At 38.4% G+C, this 21,929-nt stretch overlaps 1 protein-coding gene across 4 annotated transcripts in view; it reads left to right on the top strand.

The window, feature by feature from the left end:
* The window catches only part of dnm2a (dynamin 2a), an 88,176-nt gene that overhangs the window by 35,940 nt on the left and 30,307 nt on the right, over positions 1-21,929 (top strand). For 2 of the 4 annotated variants that reach the window (XM_062049867.1, XM_062049870.1), the window contains exons 2-10: positions 2,019-2,092; positions 2,219-2,368; positions 3,775-3,978; positions 4,057-4,155; positions 10,438-10,598; positions 14,617-14,759; positions 14,845-14,980; positions 15,084-15,151; positions 21,660-21,798. In XM_062049867.1, the coding sequence (XP_061905851.1) occupies positions 2,019-2,092; positions 2,219-2,368; positions 3,775-3,978; positions 4,057-4,155; positions 10,438-10,598; positions 14,617-14,759; positions 14,845-14,980; positions 15,084-15,151; positions 21,660-21,798 (1,174 nt within the window). Of the gene's footprint in view, positions 1-2,018; positions 2,093-2,218; positions 2,369-3,774; positions 3,979-4,056; positions 4,156-10,437; positions 10,599-14,616; positions 14,760-14,844; positions 14,981-15,083; positions 15,152-21,016; positions 21,156-21,659; positions 21,799-21,929 lie in introns of all 4 variants that reach the window. The other 2 variants (XM_062049866.1, XM_062049869.1) reach the window with 1 other exon arrangement.

Here is a 21,929-nt window from a genome sequence, read left to right on the forward strand (position 1 = left end):
ATGCTGTATAATAGACTGTATTTATATTATTCACATGTGAATAATGCTGTTTAATAGACTGTATGTATATTATTCACATGTGAATAATGCTGTATAATAGACTGTATTTATATTATTCACGTGTGAATAATGCTGTATAATAGACTGTATTTATATTATTCACATGTGAATAATGCTGTATAATAGACTGTATTTATATTGTTCACGTGTGAATAATGCTGTATAATAGACTATTTATATTATTCACATGTAAATAATGCTGTATAATAGACTGTATTTATATTATTCACATGTGAATAATGCTGTATAATAGACTGTATTTATATTATTCACATGTGAATAATGCTGTATAATAGACTGTATTTATATTATTCACATGTAAATAATGCTGTATAATAGACTGTATTTATATTATTCACATGTGAATAATGCTGTATAATAGACTGTATTTATATTATTCACATGTGAGTAATGCTGTTTAATAGACTGTATGTATATTATTCACATGTAAATAATGCTGTATAATAGACTGTATTTATATTATTCACATGTGAATAATGCTGTATAATAGACTGTATTTATATTATTCACATGTGAATAATGCTGTATAATAGACTGTATTTATATTATTCACATGTAAATAATGCTGTATAATAGACTGTATTTATATTATTCACATGTGAATAATGCTGTATAATAGACTGTATTTATATTATTCACATGTGAATAATGCTGTTTAATAGACTGTATGTATATTATTCACATGTAAATAATGCTGTATAATAGACTGTATTTATATTATTCACATGTGAATAATGCTGTATAATAGACTGTATTTATATTATTCACATGTGAATAATGCTGTATAATAGACTGTATTTATATTATTCACATGTGAATAATGCTGTATAATAGACTGTATTTATATTATTCACATGTGAATAATGCTGTATAATAGACTGTATTTATATTATTCACATGTGAATAATGCTGTATAATAGACTGTATTTATATTATTCACGTGTGAATAATGCTGTATAATAGACTGTATTTATATTATTCACGTGTGAATAATGCTGTATAATAGACTGTATTTATATTATTCACATGTGAATAATGCTGTATAATAGACTGTATTTATATTATTCACATGTGAATAATGCTGTATAATAGACTGTATTTATATTATTCACATGTAAATAATGCTGTATAATAGACTGTATTTATATTATTCACATGTGAATAATGCTGTTTAATAGACTGTATGTATATTATTCACATGTAAATAATGCTGTATAATAGACTGTATTTATATTATTCACATGTGAATAATGCTGTATAATAGACTGTATTTATATTATTCACATGTGAATAATGCTGTATAATAGACTGTATTTATATTATTCACATGTGAATAATGCTGTATAATAGACTGTATTTATATTATTCACATGTGAATAATGCTGTATAATAGACTGTATTTATATTATTCACATGTGAATAATGCTGTATAATAGACTGTATTTATATTATTCACATGTGAATAATGCTGTATAATAGACTGTATGTATATTATTCACATGTGAATAATGCTGTATAATAGACTGTATTTATATTATTCACATGTGAATAATGCTGTATAATAGACTGTATTTATACTATTCACATGTGAATAATGCTGTATAATAGACTGTATTTATACTATTCACATGTAAAAAATACCCAAGTGTTTGTTGTTTATTGTGAGCGAACTGTGGTGCTGAATTTCCCCCAGGGATCAATAAAGTACTTTCTATTCTATTCTATCTACTCTATAGCATCAAGATTGTGTGTGCATAGATATATATTCTCAGCATTTATGATAAGACCAAAATGACTTCATCACATTTGATTTGATGTGTGTGAAATCCATCACCTGCCTCCATTTTTCTTTCTGTCCGAGTGTTTCCCCTTGTGCCCAACATGTTTTCATTTCTGTTTATTGACCTTTCTCTGCCTTTCTGCTTGTTCCACCCAAGGGACTTTCTTCCGAGAGGATCAGGCATTGTTACCCGCAGACCTCTCATTTTGCAGCTGGTCAACAATAAAGCAGGTGAGTGAGTCCGTGCAGAGATTTCCAAGAGAAATATTGTCTCCTCGCTGTGCTTCATCACTCTCCTGCCCCTTTGTGCCGCCACTTCGCCTGAGGCGTCTCCCTTCTCTTTTGTCATGTCTCCAGAATATGCTGAATTTCTGCACTGCAAGGCAAAGAAGTTTGTGGATTTTGACGAGGTGCGCTCAGAAATCGAGGCGGAGACGGAAAGGATAACCGGCTCCAACAAGGGAATCTCTCCCATCCCGATTAACTTGAGGGTCTACTCTCCAAATGGTAACAGCGAGACACACAAACACTTCATATGGATTCCCACAGATGACTGCTACTTTAAGGCTTTTTCTACACACGTGATATAAAATCCTACAAAACAAAAGTAAATTGGATCTTGTCATTTTGCATTTCTTCAAATAGTTGCTTGTGGGATTATTTACTCAACTGCAGAGAGTCTCAGGCAGTGTGTTCACATTCAATTGTAGGATTCAATTGTAGAAATATTGTCATTAGAGATGTACGGCCGATATATGCGTTAAAATTATCGGTATCGGTTTTTTATTATCGGTATCGTTTTTTTTGTGTTTTTTTTTAAATTATTAAATCAACATAAACACAAGATACACTTACAATTAGAGATGAATGCGTTAAAATGTAATATCGGAAATTATCGGTATCGGTTTTTTTATTATCAGTATCGTTTTTTTGTTTTTTTTGTTTTTTTTTATTAAATCCACATAAAAAACACAAGATACACTTACAATTAGTGCACCAACCCAAAAAACCTCCCTCCCCCATTTACACTCATTCACACAAAAGGGTTGTTTCTTTCTGTTATTAATATTCTGCTTCCTACATTATATATCAATATATATCAATACAGTCTGCAAGGAATACAGTCCGTAAGCACACATGATTGTGCGTGCTGCTGGTCCACTAATAGTACTAACTTTTAACAGTTAATTTTACTAATTTTTAGAGATGTCCGATAATATCGGTCTGCCGATATTATTGGCCGATAAATGCGTTAAAATGTAATATCGGAAATTATCGGTATCATTTTTTTTATTATCAGTATCGTTTTTTTTTTATTTTTGTTTTTTTTTATTAAATCCACATAAAAAACACAAGATACACTTACAATTAGTGCACCAACCCAAAAAACCTCCCTCCCCCATTTACACTCATTCACACAAAAGGGTTGTTTCTTTCTGTTATTAATATTCTGCTTCCTACATTATATATCAATATATATCAATACAGTCTGCAAGGGATACAGTCCGTAAGCACACATGATTGTGCGTGCTGCTGGTCCACTAATAGTACTAACCTTTAACAGTTAATTTTACAAATTTTCATTCATTACTAGTTTCTATGTAACTGTTTTTATATTGTTGTACTTTCTTTTTTATTCAAGAAAATGTTTTTAATGTATTTATCTTATTTTATTTTATTCATTTTTTTAAAAAGTACCTTATCTTCACCATACCTGGTTGTCCAAATTAAGCATAATAATGTGTTAATTCCACGACTGCATATATCGGTTGATATCGGTTGATATCGGTATCGGTAATTAAAGAGTTGGACAATATCGGAATATCGGATATCGGCAAAAAGCCATTATCGGACATCCCTAATTGTCATCAATAAAAAATCTTTCACCTCCGCCCGCTCCCCTTTTGTCCCAGTTTTGAACTTGACCCTGATCGATCTTCCGGGAATGACTAAAGTGGCTGTGGGAGACCAGCCGGTAGACATCGAGCACCAGATCCGGGACATGCTCATGCAGTTCATCACCAAGGAAAGCTGTCTGATCCTGGCTGTCACGCCGGCCAACACCGACTTGGCCAACTCGGACGCCCTAAAGATTGCCAAGGAGGTGGACCCCCAGGGTAAGTACCTTGGCCCTCTGCTGCATTTGACATTTTGGTGTGCGATGCCGTTGATTCTAATTGGGTGCATTTGTGTAGGGTTGCGCACCATCGGTGTCATCACTAAACTGGACCTGATGGATGAAGGCACGGACGCAAAGGACATCCTTGAAAATAAACTATTGCCACTGCGGAGAGGTGAGGATATCAAACACGGACACACACTAATTCCCTGGCTTTGTGGTTGAGTTTAAGGATTGTAATTAGGGATGTGCCGATCGATTGATCACTCGTCAGTATCGGCCGGTTTTCTTGGAAAAGTGTGTCATCGCTAGGGATGATACTCGAAACCGGTTTTCCCGGTTGTTCGATAAGAAAAGAACAGAGTCCTCGGACTCGAATCCCTTTTTGAGAACCGGTACCCGTTATCGAGACCACTATAGTAAAGAAAAAGAGTTGGTTCTTTATTCGAATCACTTGGAACGAATCCCGTCCCGACAAGAAATGCCCCGTGTGACATCACAAGAAGTGACGTCACGTAGTTCAGTCATTTGTCACGGTGGGATGCAGCGTGCTGCGGTTCGTTCCCGGGACGCAAAACTGACGGCTCCGGACGAAAGCGTGCAGGTAGGAGATGATTTATTTCTCATAAATCATACACATTACAACAGACAGGAACGAAACAAAAGGAAAGTGTGCCGTTCGCACGAGAAGCTAAAGCAAAAACTGACTTAGCACAGGAATACTAGAAGCTAAGGTAACTTTAGCACAGGAATACTAGAAGCTAAGGTAACTTTAGCACAGGAATACTAGAAGCTAAGGTAACTTTAGCACAGGAATGATGAGCTGGAAAAGCAGAATGCCAACGTAACTGTTGCAAATGCAAACAATGAAGCCACCACGAGTGAGCGGAAAAGGCAGGCTTAAATAGAGTCTCTGATGAGCAACAGGTGCGCGTACAAGGCAGGTGAAAATCATAAATAACCATGGTGACTAAAACAAACCCCCGAAGTGCACAAAACAACTAAGGAAGTCCAAAATTAACAGAACATAACTAAACAAAATATGATCCGACCACATCATAATACATCACACTTTCATATCATTTCACTTTACAGGAGTAGGAAGAAGTAAAGCTTATTTAATCCTTCCCCTTTCCCACTTCATACAAATATATACATCATTTACTCACCTTTTTATAATAAAATATCTGTGAATTAGTATATACAACAGTTTTGTAATATGTAATTAATTAATTCAGTCATTATTAATATACTGAGATGAATAATATCTTATTTTCGATAAGGTTGAAATTATTTCTCATAATTCTTCATATTTGTACTTTGTGAGCACTATTCATTTGAACAAGCTCTTAAAGTGGATCATGTCAGTACAATGTTGAACTTCTTTACTTCATCCATTCCATCATTTAATTCCACATCATTTTAGCTGTTTGCAATTTTACCAAATCATCCAACTTTAATATTTTTGACTCAATAAAAAAAGTGTCTGTATGTTCTCTATATCCAACATTATGTATCAGTCTAATTAAATTTTTTTGTAACACGGTTAACGAATGTAGTGCACATTTGTAGTTATTTCCCCACATTTCTGCACAATAACTCAGATATGGTAATACTATAGTAGCGAGCAGTAGAGAATGTGAAGTGATTTGTTAAACCAAATATTGTGTTTTTTTCCATATACAACAACCTATATCAGGGGTCGGCAACCCGCGGCTCCGGAGCCGCATGTGGCTCCTTGACCACTCTGATGCGGCTCAGCTACATACATGCCGACCCCCCCGATTTTCCCAGGAGATTTATGGATCTCAGTGTCTCTCATAGATTACTCCCAGGGAAAAAATAATCCCATTTACACTGTAATTACTAAATAAAGGGCGTGCCCTAATTGCACTTCAGCAATTGTCCTCTATAGCATTTACATACAGCGTGCCAGTCCAGCCACATGTTGCATGTTGTTATTACTTGCACACACAGGAGACAGCAAAGCATACTTACTCATCAGCCACACAGCTTACACTGACGGTAGCCGTATCAAACAACTTTAACATTGTTACGTTACAAATATGCGCCACACTGTGAACCCACACCAAAAAAGAATGAAAAACACATTTCTGGAGAACATCCCACCGTAACACAACATAAACACAACACAACCATTACCCAGAATGCCATGCAGCCCTAACTCTTCCGGTCTACACTATACACCCCCGCTACCACCAAATCCCCCCACACATCAACCCCCCCCCTCTCCGTGCGTTGGTTGAGCGGAAGAGTTAAGGCTGCATGGGATTCTGGGTATTGGTACCGTCAGTGTAAGATGTGTGACTGCTGAGTTAGTACGCCTTGCTGTCACTTACGTGAGCAAGCTGAAATTACATTCTACGTGTGGTTGAGCAGGTACACTGTTAGGGCAGGCTGTAGAGGGCACCAAATGCAGTGTCATCACGCTCTGATATTCGGGAGTCTCCCGGGAAAAATGAGAGGGTTGGCAAGCATGACGCTATCAAGCGCCATTCATTCAAAACTCGCGGGCTGCACTAACATCAAATTTCCACATTAAAGTGCGTGCCGGTGCGTGTGTTGGAGACCCCTGGTTAACATAGCACAAAGCATTTAAGCTTTGTATGCAGTGTTTTTCATTTTAAATTTAAATTTTTTTTTTGTGGCTCCCATTACTTTCTTTAATTTGTGAAATTTGCCAAAATGGCTCTGTTGGTGGTAAAGGTTGCCGACCCCTGACCTATATGGACTCCATAAGAGAATCGATAAGGAATCGGTTCGATAAGAGGATTCGATAATAGGCTCGAACTCGATCATTTCTTATCAAACATCATCCCTAGTCATCGCCGTTGCCCATTAATGCTTTTCACGGTCAATCACAAACGCCGATCCCCTCTGGCTAATATTGTGTTTATTTTTAATCTCCCAGCTGTCAAGCTAGCATCTAATCGTGTATCTCCATACGCCGCTCCCCCAAAGTTGATAATAACCCCCCATATCGGCACATAAAGTGCATTCCTTAATATCTTAAGTATTATTATCATAATAATTCAAATGTATAAATAATCAATTTCAGGGTATCTGCGGGGTCTTAAAATGTCTTAAAAAGCCTCACAGCCAACAATTTGAATTCATGGCCATAAAATGTCTAAAATTCTACTCAAATATCATAAAAGGTCTGAAATATAGTTTTGAAGTGTCTAAAATGTTTTATTTAAAACATGCAAAAACTTCAGTCTTGCTTTGAAATGTTTGGATTTTTTTCCGGATGCTTTAACGTAACTACAAAACGTAACTAAACTACGCTACCTCTGCTGCCCGGTCAGAATTTATCGCGCACCACCAGCTAGGAGTGTTATGTGGGTTAAGTGGCACCAAATGCCAAAGGAGATCAATATGAGGTGATATCATACTATTACATACAGTAAGCATACACTCATTTCTCTGTGCTAGTAGTGTACTCAGCAGTAAAACTATAAAACATATTTATCTTATATTATTTGTTCCAATCATTTCAGGTCAGCTTCTCATGCCTAATCGTTTCTCCAAGTTAATACAGCAACTGACATTAAAAGCTATGCAGGTTGCCTGTTTAGTTTTTATCATTATGTATTGTTTATTAGCAATATATTTTCAAGAAAGGCACAAAAATCAGGTAAAAATGGATCTCAGATATGAAATGAGCTTAGCAAATGTGTGTTATCCACATTACAAGGTTGCAAGACATAATGGCCTTCTGTCTTTTAATACAATCGCTCTGCCTTACGCTGTTTTTCACAGATACAGAAGTAGAACTGTAAATGTTTTTATCGGTTTGCTCAATTCTGACACCCGCAAAAGCTAACCATTTAGCCTCAGCAGGAATGCTAACAGTGCCTTTCAAAGTCAAAATATTGTTGTGCTTTCCTTTACCATTGCTGACATTTTGGCTGCGGTTACATGGAAGCACTTTTTGTGAAGCACACTGCACCTTAAAGTTAAAAGTACCAATGATTGACACTCTAACCACTAGGCCACTGATGCAAGCACTTATGCAAGAAAACAGTTCTACGGAAATTCTGAAAAATGTCTGTTATGATTAGAGATGTCCGATTATATCGGCCTGACGATATTATCAGCCGATATATGCGTTAAAATGTAATATCGGAAATTATCGGTATCGTTTTTTTTTATTATCGGTATCATTTTATTTAATTTATTTATTTATTTATTTTTTATAAATTAAATCAACATAAAAAACACAAGATACACTTACAATTAGTGCACCAACCCAAAAAACCTCCCTCCCCCATTCACACTCATTCACACAAAAGGGTTGTTTCTTTCTGTTATTAATATTCTGCTTCCTACATTATATATCAATATATATCAATACAGTCTGCAAGGGATACAGTCCGTAAGCACACATGATTGTGCATGCTGCTGCTCCACTAATAGTACTAACCTTTAACAGTTAATTTTACTCATTTTCATTCATTACTAGTTTCTATGTAACTGTTTTTATATTGTTGTACTTTCTTTTTTATTCAAGAAAATGTTTTGAATTTATTTATCTTATTTTACTAATTTTTTTAAAAAGTACCTTATCTTCACCATACCTGGTTGTCCAAATTAGGCATAATAATGTGTTAATTCCACGACTGCATATATCGGTTGATATCGGTATCGGTAATTAAAGAGTTGGACAATATCGGAATATCGGATATCGGCAAAAAGCCATTATCGGACATCCCTAGTTATGATGTTTGCAAATATTTTTTCAATTAGAAAATTAGATAGAGGTTTTGATGTATTTAGTTAGTTTAGAAAACAAAATACTTTATTTGATGGATTTTTCCAATTTTTGTCATTTTGAATGACAAATACTACTTGTTGCAATGCTGTCCACCTTCTCTTATCCTGGATTGTGTTATTTTGGTTTCTTGCTGCACAATTTCCGTGTTGTTTTTTGTTCCGAAATGTACAGATAGTCACTACTGCGTGTTATTTAAGAACAGGGGCCGTACTTATCAAGCTTCTTAGAGTGCCATTTTACACTTAAGTCCTGAGAATTTGCGAAATTTAGTCCTACTCTCAAACTTAAGAATAAAAGCTTTTTATCAACGTTCTTAAGTCTAAGAATCACTCCTACTCTCCACGATATTTAAGAGACCTTCAGAGGTGTCTTAAGTGGTTAGGAGTTGCCAGCAGGGGATGGCACTGAGGCGAGAGAGACGTGCGCCAACGTTCAGGGAACGGAACAATGTTTTTTTTTTTTTTTGATGACGAGCAGCTGATCAAACGGTATCGTTTAGACAGAGCGGATATTATTTTTGTCACAGATTTAATACTTTTCGATTCCTTGTTGATTTCTGCATGTGGCTGCAGTGGGCTAGTATATATAGAGCCACCCACACCAGTTTCAAATTAGTTGCCTAGTTAATGAATTGGAAAGAAAATGTTATGACAGTAGCGTATGTGTGTGGCCGTGAGGTGAGTGACATCAGTGAGTGTGTGGGCGAGAGAAGAGAGGGAGCGGTAGCGTGAGTGCTGGCGGGGACTAGTTTGCTTTGTATTATTTTGTAGTTTATTGTCAAAATATACACTCCCATTGTCCACTTCAATATTTCCAAGATATTTCTTTATTCTTAGACAACGGATTCCCTTCCGTGATTGGTCATTTCTATGGACACAGAAATGACGTCACCTAAAATTGCGTTTACGGCACATAGTAATGTCGTAATTCAGCTCTGAGTGTGACACTTAAGATTCAGTCCTACACTTGGCTGAAAGTGTGAGTAAGACGCTTGATAACTAACTTTTAAGTGCAGCTTTCAGCGAAGAATTTATTTACTCTTAAGTCAACTCTTAGCAGACTTCTTAGGAGTAATTCTAAGAAGCTTGATAAGTACGGCCCCAGAACTGTAAGTACTTTTTGCCATTTTGCCCTTTAATGTGAAACAGCAGGTAATCAACTTACAACTCGTTATGACCCTCCGAATTTCCTTTGTACTTTTTAGTCCGTATGAATGTGAATTGGTCTTAAATTGTGTTCGATATGGTCTTGAATACGACCCGTTTTTTTTGTTTTTTTTTACCTGAATTTAGAATCAAATCGTAGCACCTGAATCGTAATCGAATCGTGAGATTTCCTCTTTTAGTGTCAGCATTGTCACTGTCAGTGTCAATGCTGACAGTGACATAAATTGGTGCTGTCAATACCAAGGGTAGTATCAGTATATGATCCATGCAAGAGTGATAAATTCGGATTTTTCTTCTCTTCGTCGTTTTTGTTAATGTTTACAAAAGTCCCGGTACATATACGTAAGACTTTGAGGGCAAAACAATGTTTAGTTATTGTGTACCATTGACTGTTTTGCTCAAAACAAATGTAAATAGTAAATTGATGATTGGTATTGGGATGAGCAGCATAAATCCTTAATTGTGAGCCTTTTCTGTGTGTATGCGTGCGCAGGTTACATTGGCGTGGTGAACAGAAGTCAGAAAGACATTGACGGCAAGAAGGACATCCGCGCTGCTCTGGCGGCCGAGAGAAAGTTCTTCCTTTCCCACCCTGCCTACAGACACATGGCGGAGCGAATGGGCACGCCGCATCTACAAAAGGCTCTCAACCAGGTGTGCACTCGTGTCTTGGGTCAAACGATCGGAATAATCACATTTTTGAATTTGGACCACATCTTATTACCGTATTTTCCGGACCATAAGGAGCACTGCCCATGAACGGTCTCTTTTTGATCTTTTTTCATATATAAGGGTCCATTAAAGGAGTTATTATTATTTATTTTGTTCTAAATGTAAAACACTTCCTTGTGGTCTACATAACATGTAATGGTGGTTCTTTGCCCAAAATGTTGCACACATCATCTTCAAGTCACTTTCTGACAGTCACTTCAGGATGCGCGTTTTGTGTCTTATTTACGTGCCTCCACTTGGACGGCGTCTTCTCCCCGTCATCTTTGTTGTAGCAGTGCAGCGTGCAAGGACGGGAGTGGAAGAAGTGTCAAAAGATGGCGCTAACTGTTTTAATGACATTCACAATCAATAACGGAGCAGCATCTCCTCATCCAGAAACAACAACACCCGAAATGTGTCCCGTGAAAAACCGTCCGACCGGAACTCTCTAATAAGTAAAGATCCTTGGGTGAATAATGTAAACTCACTACACCGGTATGTTTTAGTGCTTTCATGGCGAGTTTACTGACAGATATAAGTAAGAACTTTACATTACTTTATATTAGAAATGGCAACAGTGGAGGATGAATGTCACATAACAAGAAGATAGAGAAAAAGAAGAAGCTTATCAAGTAAAGTGTCGATACGGACTACAAAGGCGGACCCGCATAATTTTTCTGTATTTATGCAGATCCCAAATACACATCAGCAGGTACCAAAAGGTAAGAAAAGTTGGTTTTGCATAATATTGTGAAACAAAACGCCAGATAATATGTCGTACCTTATACACACACACCATAATAATACTCGTACAATCCATCAAGCGGTGTGGCTTCATAGCTTACCAAAGTCGTACTAAAACATTTTGGTAGATTTTTGAGCGCCGTGTGTAATGTTCTATATTTTCAATGGAACATATAAAATGTTGGTGGTGTTTACTTGAGTCATATTGCCATCATATTGCAGTCTACACATACACTACCGTTCAAAAGTTTGGGGTCACATTGAAATGTCCTTATTTTCAATGAAGATAACTTTAAACTAGTCTTAACTTTAAAGAAATACACTCTATACATTGCTAATGTGGTAAATGACTATTCTAGCTGCAAATGTCTGCTTTTTGGTGCAATATCTACATAGGTGTATAGAGGCCCATTTCCAGCAACTATCACTCCAGTGTTCTAATGGTACAATGTGTTTGCTCATTGGCTCAGAAGGCTAATTGATGATTAGAAAACCCTTGTGCAATCATGTTCACACATCTGAAAACAGTTTAGCTTGTTACAGAAGCTACAAAACTGACCTTCCTTTGAGCAGATTGAGTTTCTGGAGCATCACATTTGTGGGGTCAATTAAACGCTCAAAATGGCCCGAAAAAGAGAACTTTCATCTGAAACTCGACAGTCTATTCTTGTTCTCAGAAATGAAGGCTATTCCACAAAATTGTTTGGGTGACCCCAAACTTTTGAACGGTAGTGTATCTCTTATGTTTGACTGCCATCTACTGGTCACACTTATCATTGCACCATGTACCACATAAAATTGCTTCGAGGTCGGTAAGCAAAACCAGAATTATTCCGTACTTTAGGCGCACCAGTCAAGTTTTGAGGAAAAAAAGGATTTTACGTGCGCCTTATAGTCTGGAAAAATTGCGCGCGTAGTAGTCCGTGCCGACACCGTAGTCCATAAGCTTCTTCTTTTTCTCTGACATTCATCCTCCACTGTTGCCATTTCTAATATAAAGTAGTGTAAAGTTCTTACTTATATCTGTCAGTAAAGATAGATAGATAGATATTACTTTATTGATTCCTTCGGGAGAGTTCCCTCAGGAAAATTTAAATTCCAGCAGTGTACAAAATTGTAAAAAGTAAATAATGGGGGTATAAATGGAGACAACATAGAAAAATATTACAATATAATAAAAATAAAAAGCAACGATGAGAATAAAAATATAACAGTAAAATAAGAATATAACAAGAGAAACTAAACTCGCCATGAAAGCACTAAAACATACCGGTGTAGTGAGTTTACATTATTCACCCAAGGAACTTTAGTTATTAGAGAGTTCCGGTCGGACGGTTTTTCACGGGACACATTTTGGACGTTGTTGTTGTTTCCGGATGAGGAGATGCTGCTCCGTTGTTGATTGAAGTAAAGTGTGAATGTCATTGAAACAGTTAGCGCCATCTTTTGACACTTCTTCCTTGCACGCTACAACAAAGATGACGCTGTCCAAGGTGAGCCACGTGAATAAGAGCGCCCACAAAACGGCGCATCCTGAAGAGACTGTCAGAAAGCGACTTGAAGATGTGTAAAACATCATCTATGCAACATTTTGAGCAAAGAACCATCATTACATGTTATGTAGACCACAAGGAAGTCTTTTACATTTAGAAAAAAATTATAATAATATGACTCCTTTAATGCGCCTTATAATGTGGTACGCCTTATATATGTCAAAAGATTGAAAATAGACCATTAATCGGCAGTGCGCCTTATAATCCGATGCACCCTATGGTCCGGCAAATACGGTACTCTGCAACTATACATGATTAATGCAATTTTTTTTTTTGTGATTAATCACGAGTTAAAGGCCTACTGAAATGAATTTTTTTTATTTAAACGGGAATAGCAGATCCATTCTATGTGTCATACTTGATCATTTCGCGATATTGCCATATTTTTGCTGAAAGGATTTAGTAGAGAAAATCGACGATAAAGTTCGCAACTTTTGCTCGGTGATAAAAAAAAAACCTTGCCCCTACCGGAAGTAGCGTGACGTCACAAGCGGTAGTGCTGCTCACAATTCCCCGTTGTTTACAATGGAGCGAGAGATATTAGGAGCGAGAAAGTGACGATTACCCCATTAATTTGAGCGAGGATGAAAGATTCGTGGATGAGGAACGTTAGAGTGACGGACTAGAATGCAGTTCAAGAGATATCTTTTTTCGCTCTGACCGTAAATTAGGTACAAGCTGGCTCATTGGAATCCACACTCTCCTTTTTCTATTGTGGATCACGGATTTGTATTTTAAACCACCTCGGATACTATATCCTCTTGAAAATGAGAGTCGAGAAGGCGAAATGGACATTAACAGTGACTTTTATCTCCACGACAATACATCGACGAAGCTCTTTAGCATGAGCTAACGTGATAGCATCTGTCTCAAATGCAGATAGAAACAAAATAAATAAACCCCTGACTGGAAGGATAGACAGAAGATCAACAATACTATTAAACCGTGGACATGTAAATACACGGTTAATGCGAAGCTTAAAAATGCTGTTGCTAACGACGCCATTGAAGCTAACTTAGCAACGGGACCTCACAGAGCTATGATAAAAACATTAGCGCTCCACCTACGGCAGCCAGCCCTCATCTGCTCATCAACACCCGTGCTCACCTGCGTTCCAGCGATCGACGGAAGGACGAAGGACTTCACCCGATCATCCGTGCGGTTGGCGGCTAGCGGCGGCTAGCGTCGGCTAGCGCGTCTGCTATCCAAGTCAAAGTCCTCCTGGTTGTGTTGCTACAGCCAGCCACTAATACACCGATCCCACCTACAACTTTCTTCTTTGCAGTCTCCATTGTTCATTAAACAAATTGCAAAAGATTCACCAACACAGATGTCCAGAATACTGTGGAATTATGAGATGAAAACAGAGCTTTTTTGTATTGGATTCAATGGTGTACCAATACTTCCGTTTAACTAGTGACGTCACGTGCATACGTCATCATACATAGACGTTTTCAACCGGAAGTTTAGCGGGAAATTTAAAATGTCACTTTATAAGTTAACCTGGCCGTATTGGCATGTGTTGCAATGTTAAGATTTCATCATTGATATATAAACTATCAGACTGCGTGGTCGCTAGTAGTGGCTTTCAGTAGGCCTTTAAAACGTTATTTTTGACATCCCTAATTTAAATACATCTTCCCTTACGTGTTGTCTGTCTCCAGCAACTGACCAATCACATCAGGGACACACTTCCTGGTCTGCGCAGCAAGCTGCAGAGTCAGCTCCTTTCCCTGGAAAAGGAAGTGGATGAGTACAAGAATTTCAGCCCAGATGACCCGACACGCAAGACCAAGGCTTTGCTGCAGTGAGCGCGGCCGAACAGCCATTTCTCGCTAAAATGTCCAAAACACCGACTGCACACACGTTTGGTGTCTCTTCTTCCTCCACAGGATGGTGCAGCAGTTCGGCGTGGATTTTGAGAAGCGTATCGAGGGCTCCGGAGACCAGGTGGACACCAACGAGCTGTCTGGCGGCGCCAAGATCAACCGCATCTTTCACGAGCGCTTCCCGTTTGAACTAGTCAAGGTCAGTGAATGTGAAGAATCATAACAATATGGTTGGCTAAATTATTATTATGATTTTTCTTTGGTGTGCTAAATTGATATTTGTCTTCTCCCCGGTGACAAAGATTGTGTTTGATGAGAAGGAGCTGCGGCGAGAAATCAGTCACGCAATCAAGAACGTTCACGGTGTCAGGCAAGTGTCTGACTGTACTCACCTTACACACAAGGCTGTCCTGATTTCACACCCAAATGATTCAAAGTTGATAATCAAACATAGCCCTGGTGTGCATTTGAAAATGTATTTCTTATATTCAAAATGTCCTCTGTTCTCCTTGTTTTGTTTTTTTTTTACTCTGAGGAATCCAGTTATTGGTGTGTTATACACTACCGTTCAAAAGTTTGGGGTCACATTGAAATGTCCTTATTTCTGAAGGAAAAGCACTGTACTTTTCAATGAAGATAACTTTAAACTAGTCTTAACTTTAAAGAAATACACTCTATACATTGCTAATGTGGTAAATGACTATTCTAGCTGCAAATGTCTGGTTTTTGGTGCAATATCTACATAGGTATATAAAGGCCCATTTCCAGCAACTATCACTCCAGTGTTCTAATGGTACAATGTGTTTGCTCATTGGCTCAGAAGGCTAATTGATGATTAGAAAACCCTTGTGCAATCATGTTCACACATCTGAAAACACTTTAGCTCGTTACAGAAGCTACAAAACTGACCTTCCTTTGAGCAGATTGAGTTTCTGGAGCATCACATTTGTGGGGTCAATTAAACGCTCAAAATGGCCAGAAAAAAGAGAACTTTCATCTGAAACTCGACAGTCTATTCTTGTTCTTAGAAATGAAGGCTATTCCACAAAATTGTTTGGGTGACCCCAAACTTTTGAACGGTAGTGTATGTGCCTTTAGTCAGTGTAGCACGTTTTACGTTTGGGGGCTTAATTGTGACCAGAGGTGGGTAGAGTAGCCAGAAATTGTACTCAAGTAAGAGTACTGTTTCTTTAGAGATGTATTACTCAAGGAAAGGTAAGGAGTAGTCACCCAAATATTTACTTGAGTAAAAGTAAAAAGTATGTTGTGAAAAAACTACTCCAGTGTTTCCCATAAACTGCCAAGATACCTGTGGTGGTAGGGGCGTGGTCACCATGACATCATCGAGTAATTTGCTTAATTTACTACAATGATTTGATTTTCTCTAAAAAGGCTCAAAAAATGTATACTTACTAATTAATAATAACAGTTTTGTTTTAAACGTCCATCCATCCATTTTACAATATAATTACAACCCTTTATGTACATATTTATATACAGATTTGAACAATAAGTTATTCACTGAAATATATTTATTAATTGTGGTTCTTACAAAAAATATATCTTATAAAATATAAAAGCTAAAATGTCTCAAAGCTCTGCCCCTTTAATTAGTGCATACTAAATCATTTAACTTTAGCCTACTACTACAAGCATATTATTTACCAGCAACATAAAGTGAAACAGAGGCAGAGGTGTCCTGCCACAGTCAGTAACAAATAAACAGAAAACAGTAGTGGTGGTAGATAGACACAGAGCTTCATCAAACATCTGATCCACTGAACAAAGAGCTCCAAAAATCTTGAACTTTAGACTGCCATCAGTTTTACTCCCTACACTTAACCATGTGTTTCCTACTGCCTGCAGACTTTGCACCCTTTGTTATATACACATGTTGTGTTTCTAATATAAATACATTTACTAAAGTCAAATACAAATAAGGCAACAAGAGAAGTATCCTACACTTCTCTTTTGTAAAGTAAATCTGAACAGCCGATATGGGCATCTACATCAACTATATGATTTGCCTGAGAAGCTGGAGAGGACAAAAAAATAATAATAATTACTATTATTATTATTTTTATTTTTTAATTTTTTTAATTTTATTTGTGGCGGATGTAATTCTTTCGTGGCGGGCCGCCACAAATAAATGAATGTGTGGGAAACCCTGTAGTCAAGTACTGAGTAACTGATGAGTAACCTGTTTGTTTAATGATGACGGCAACAAATAATGCACAAAAACATAAAAATAGCAATGAGCAAATTCAGAGCCAGGAATATCTCTTAAGCAACTAAAACAATCCCTATCTCCCTGAGAGATATTGTGAGAAGTTCAGTCACCCGAGAGAGACTCGGAGTAGAGCCGCTGCTCCTTCGCTTGGAAAGGAGCCAGCTTAGGTGGTTCGGGCATCTCGTGCGGATGCCTCACGAGCGTCTCCATAGGGAGGTCCTCGTTGCACGTCCCACTGGGAGGAGACCCCGCGGTAGGCCAAGGACCAGATGGGGGTTTTACATCTCCTGGGATTCCCCAGGAGGAAGTTGCTAGTGTTGCTCTGGAGAGGGAAGTCTGGGGGTCTCTGCTGGAGCTGTTGTCCCCGCGACCCGATTCCGGATAAGCGGTTGAAGATGGATGGATGGAACTAAAACAATGATATATATTAAATAATACATTAAAATAAAAAAAATCAAGGCAAATTGAGCCACAAAACCTTAACAGCACCATAGGCTCAGGAGCAGAGATTACAAAGGAAAATAACAAGTTAGCCTTTACGCAAACCATAAACTGATAGGTGTGGGCTGCACCTGGGAACACACTGTGCACTTCTGATTGGTGTTTGTATGCATGCGTGAGTGTGTGTGCGACTGTGCGTGTGTGTGTGTGTGTGTGTGTGTGTGTGTGTGTGTGTGTGTGTGTGTGTGTGTGTGTGTCTCTGTCTGTCTGTCTATGAGGCTGCAGTGCGTTAATAAATGTCCCCACACGATGTACATTTGACAGTGATTCATAGCAGGGAAGCTAACATCAGCCTACGGTGACAGCCAAAATATCTACTAACGTTACTTACCGCCATGTGCTTCCTCAAATTTGACGTTGAGTTCATGTAAGCTGAAATGTCCGCTTGTTTGGGGAGACACATATGACAACGCATTACGTAACTGTTTTTGTGGTTGCCTGAAGCGTGAACATCGATTTTATGTGAGGCCGGGGGTGTTTGCGTTCGTTGTTGTCTCTGCCATTGTTGTTGTTGTTTGCCGCTGAAACTTTATGTGCAGTTAATCACGTGACCGCCTGGCTCTGTTTGATTGGTGAAACGGAGTCAAACGTCACCAGTGACTGCCTTTGATTGGTGAATTGGAGTCAAACGTCACCAGTGACTGTATTTGATTGGTGAAACGGAGTCAAACGTCACCAGTGACTGTATTTGATTGGTGAAACGGAGTCAAACGTCACCAGTGACTGCATTTGATTGGTGAAACGGAGTCAAACGTCACCAGTGACTGCCTTTGATTGGTGAATTGGAGTCAAACGTCACCAGTGACTGTATTTGATTGGTGAAACGGAGTCAAACGTCACCAGTGACTGCATTTGATTGGTGAAACGGAGTCAAACGTCACCAGTGACTGTATTTGATTGGTGAAACGGAGTCAAACGTCACCAGTGACTGTATTTGATTGGTGAAACGGAGTCAAACGTCACCAGTGACTGCATTTGATTGGTGAAACGGAGTCAAACGTCACCAGTGACTGTATTTGATTGGTGAAACGGAGTCAAACCTCACCAGTGACTGTATTTGATTGGTGAAACGGAGTCAAACGTCACCAGTGACTGCATTTGATTGGTGAAACGGAGTCAAACGTCACCAGTGACTGCTTTTGATTGGTGAAACGGAGTCAAACGTCACCAGTGACTGTATTTGATTGGTGAAACGGAGTCAAACGTCACCAGTGACTGTATTTGATTGGTGAAACGGAGTCAAACGTCACCAGTGACTGCATTTGGTTGGTGAAACGGAGTCAAACGTCACCAGTGACTGTATTTGATTGGTGAAACGGAGTCAAACGTCACCAGTGACTGCATTTGATTGGTGAAACGGAGTCAAACGTCACCAGTTGGTGAAACGCAGGCATGCGATAGATCCTACTTTAAAGGTCTGTCTGACAAACCAAAACAAACAAAGCGTGCATTAACAGATGGATAAAAATCAGTAGCGAGCTGAATGTAGATAAATGGAGCGGAGTAAAAGTAGCGTTTCTTCTCTATTAATATACTCAAATAAAAGTAAAAGTATGTTGCATTAAAACTACTCTTAGAAGTACAATGTATCCCAAAAGTTACTCAAGTAGATGTAACGGAGTAAATGTAGCGCGTTACTACCCACCTCTGATTGTGACTAATTGGATTCCGCATTCATTTTTGTGTGTGTGCACGTGTGTAAAGCATTCAGGTGTTCCATCATGTGTGTTCCTTTCAACACTTGAGCGCTAAGCATTAGCTAAAATGTAGGGATGTCCGATAATGGCTTTTTGCCGATATCCGATATTCCCCAACTCTTTAATTACCGATACCAATACCAACCGATACCGATATCAACCAATTTATACAGTCGTGGAATTAACACATTATTATGCCTAATTTGGACAACCAGGTATGGTGAAAATAAGGTACTTTTAAAAAAAATTTATAAAATAAAATTAAATAAATTAAAAACATTTTCTTGAATAAAAAAGAAAGTAAAACAATATAAAATCAGTTACATAGAAACTAGTAATTAATGAAAATGAGTAAAATTAACTGTTAAAGGTTAGTACTATTAGTGGACCAGCAACACGCACAATCAAGTGTGCTTACGGACTGTATCCCTTGCAGACTGTATTGATATATATTGATATATAATGTAGGAAGCAGAATATTAATAACAGAAAGAAACAACCCCTTTGTGTGAAAGAGTGTAAATGGGGGAGGGAGGTTTTTTGGGTTGGTGCACTAATTGTAAGTGTATCTTGTGTTTTTTATGTTGATTTAATTTTAAAAAAAAACAACAAAAAAAACGATACCGATAATAAAAAAACCGATACCGATAATTTCCGATATTACATTTTAACACATTTATCTCTACATCTCTACTAAAATGGTATCTCCTTTCTAATGACGAGGAGTGTCCTCATCCGATATTGATATCAGATATCGGTCGGATTATCATATTTACAGCAACGTGATCTTAACTTAATGAATTATTGTGACCAATAAGTGTTGCCAAAACGCGAATAAACACTTTAAAAGCATACGTACATCAACCATAAGGTTCATGTTTTTCATACCTACCAGTGTTCTCTGTTTGACTAATTGTACTTGATCTAACCTTTTTTAACATTCCACACAAAAAAAATAATAAACGTATCTACTATGATTCCTGCTGATATCGTTTCGGGTTATCCAATCCAATCCACTTTATTTGTATAGCACATTTAAACAACAAAAATGTTTCCAAAGTACTGCACAACAATATTAAAAACAATATTCAAATAGTATCCTTAGCTCCACCAATGACTGAGTAAAAACAAACAAAAAAATATATCAAACCAATATAAAAATAAATATGATTAAAAATGATTTTAAGGGCAAAACCAATTAAAACAATAAATAGAAATAATGAATATTGGTCTCGGCCAACACTTAGGCTGCAATATCGGTCTGGTATCGGAAGTGGTCAAATTCTTATCAGGACACCCTTACTTCTGACCAATTCAAATAGTAAGTCATTTTATTTATAGGGCGCCGATCTAGGCATTCAAGGACACTCTACAAAACATGACATAGGGATTAAAAAAAACAAAAAATTGAAAAATTAGATAAGAAACATAAAACCGAAGATATCGGTTTAAAATTGCAAATGTCAATTTAAAAACAATTGATAGCTAAAATGAAGCTAAATAAGCAAACTGGAGTTTTGGTGTTTTGAGTCTTGAATTGAAGAGGGTAAATTAGTCATAATTGCAGAGTTCAGGGGGAAGTGAGTTCCAAAGAGGAGGCTGAAGCAGGCTTTCTTAATAGAGATGAGGGTCGGACAAATATGAGTCTTTGGGCATGCATAAGTGTTTGTCGTCGTGTTTATTTTTGTTTATTTGTCTTTATCCATTTGTCTGCCCATTCATTGATTGTCTTTTTTTGGCCCACACGCCTGTTAACTGTACCATTTGTCCTGTGCGCTGTTCCTCTTGTCTCTCTGTGCATCTTCAGAACGGGACTGTTCACTCCAGACCTGGCGTTTGAGGCCATCGTGAAAAAGCAGATCGTTAAGCTGAAAACGCCCTGTCTCAAATGTATCGATCTGGTCATTCAGGAGCTCATCAACACAGTCAGGCAGTGCACCCAAAAGGTACTGCAGGGGTGTCCTGACTCGGCTTGAAACACAGGGCCACCGCGGGCGTGTCTTGACGCAGGGTAGACTGAGGCGGAACGCCATGTTCCGCGCAGTTTGCCCGAGTGGAGTGGAGTGGAGTGGAGCCCTGTGTTCAGGCGGCGTTGTGAAGGATGGCATACCAGATGTTTCAGTGCTGTCTGAGCATCTCTGGTCTCTCCTGGACAAGCCGCAGGTTGCACAGCCAACAACCCTAAAAGCCAGTAGTCTTAAGCTCTAAGTTGCAGTTGACGTCAAGAGGAGCTGGCAAGTTAGGGGCAAGGATGTAAAAATCTTTGGCTTGTCCGCCTCTGCTTGATTCTTCTTACCAAAACACAAGAATTGACTAACTGAACTGAGACTTTCTTTCTTTCCTTCCGTATCCTTCTTTCTTTTGTTCCCTCCTCCTCTCTTCCTGTCTCTCTGGCAAAATGCATCCCTTCCTCTAACCCCCCCCCCCCCCCCCTCCCCGCGGCCCTTCAGAACGGGGCTCTTCACCCCCGACCTGGCCTTCGAGGCCATAGTCAAAAAGCAGATCCTCAAACTCAAAGCGCCCAGCCTCAAATGTGTGGACCTGGTGGTGTCCGAGCTCACCGCGCTGGCCATGAAGTGTGCCGCTAAGGTAACCGCTGGACACACTCGTGGAGAGGATGGCATGGAAATAGAAGCGACCCCTCTTCCCAGTCAAATGTTCACCGTCATTGAATCCCCACTCCCATTTGTGTCCGTCCCCCGTACCCCTGATTGAGACTC

The sequence above is a fragment of the Entelurus aequoreus genome, linkage group LG06, assembly GCF_033978785.1.
Source record: "Entelurus aequoreus isolate RoL-2023_Sb linkage group LG06, RoL_Eaeq_v1.1, whole genome shotgun sequence".
Taxonomy (NCBI): Eukaryota; Metazoa; Chordata; class Actinopteri; order Syngnathiformes; family Syngnathidae; genus Entelurus; species Entelurus aequoreus.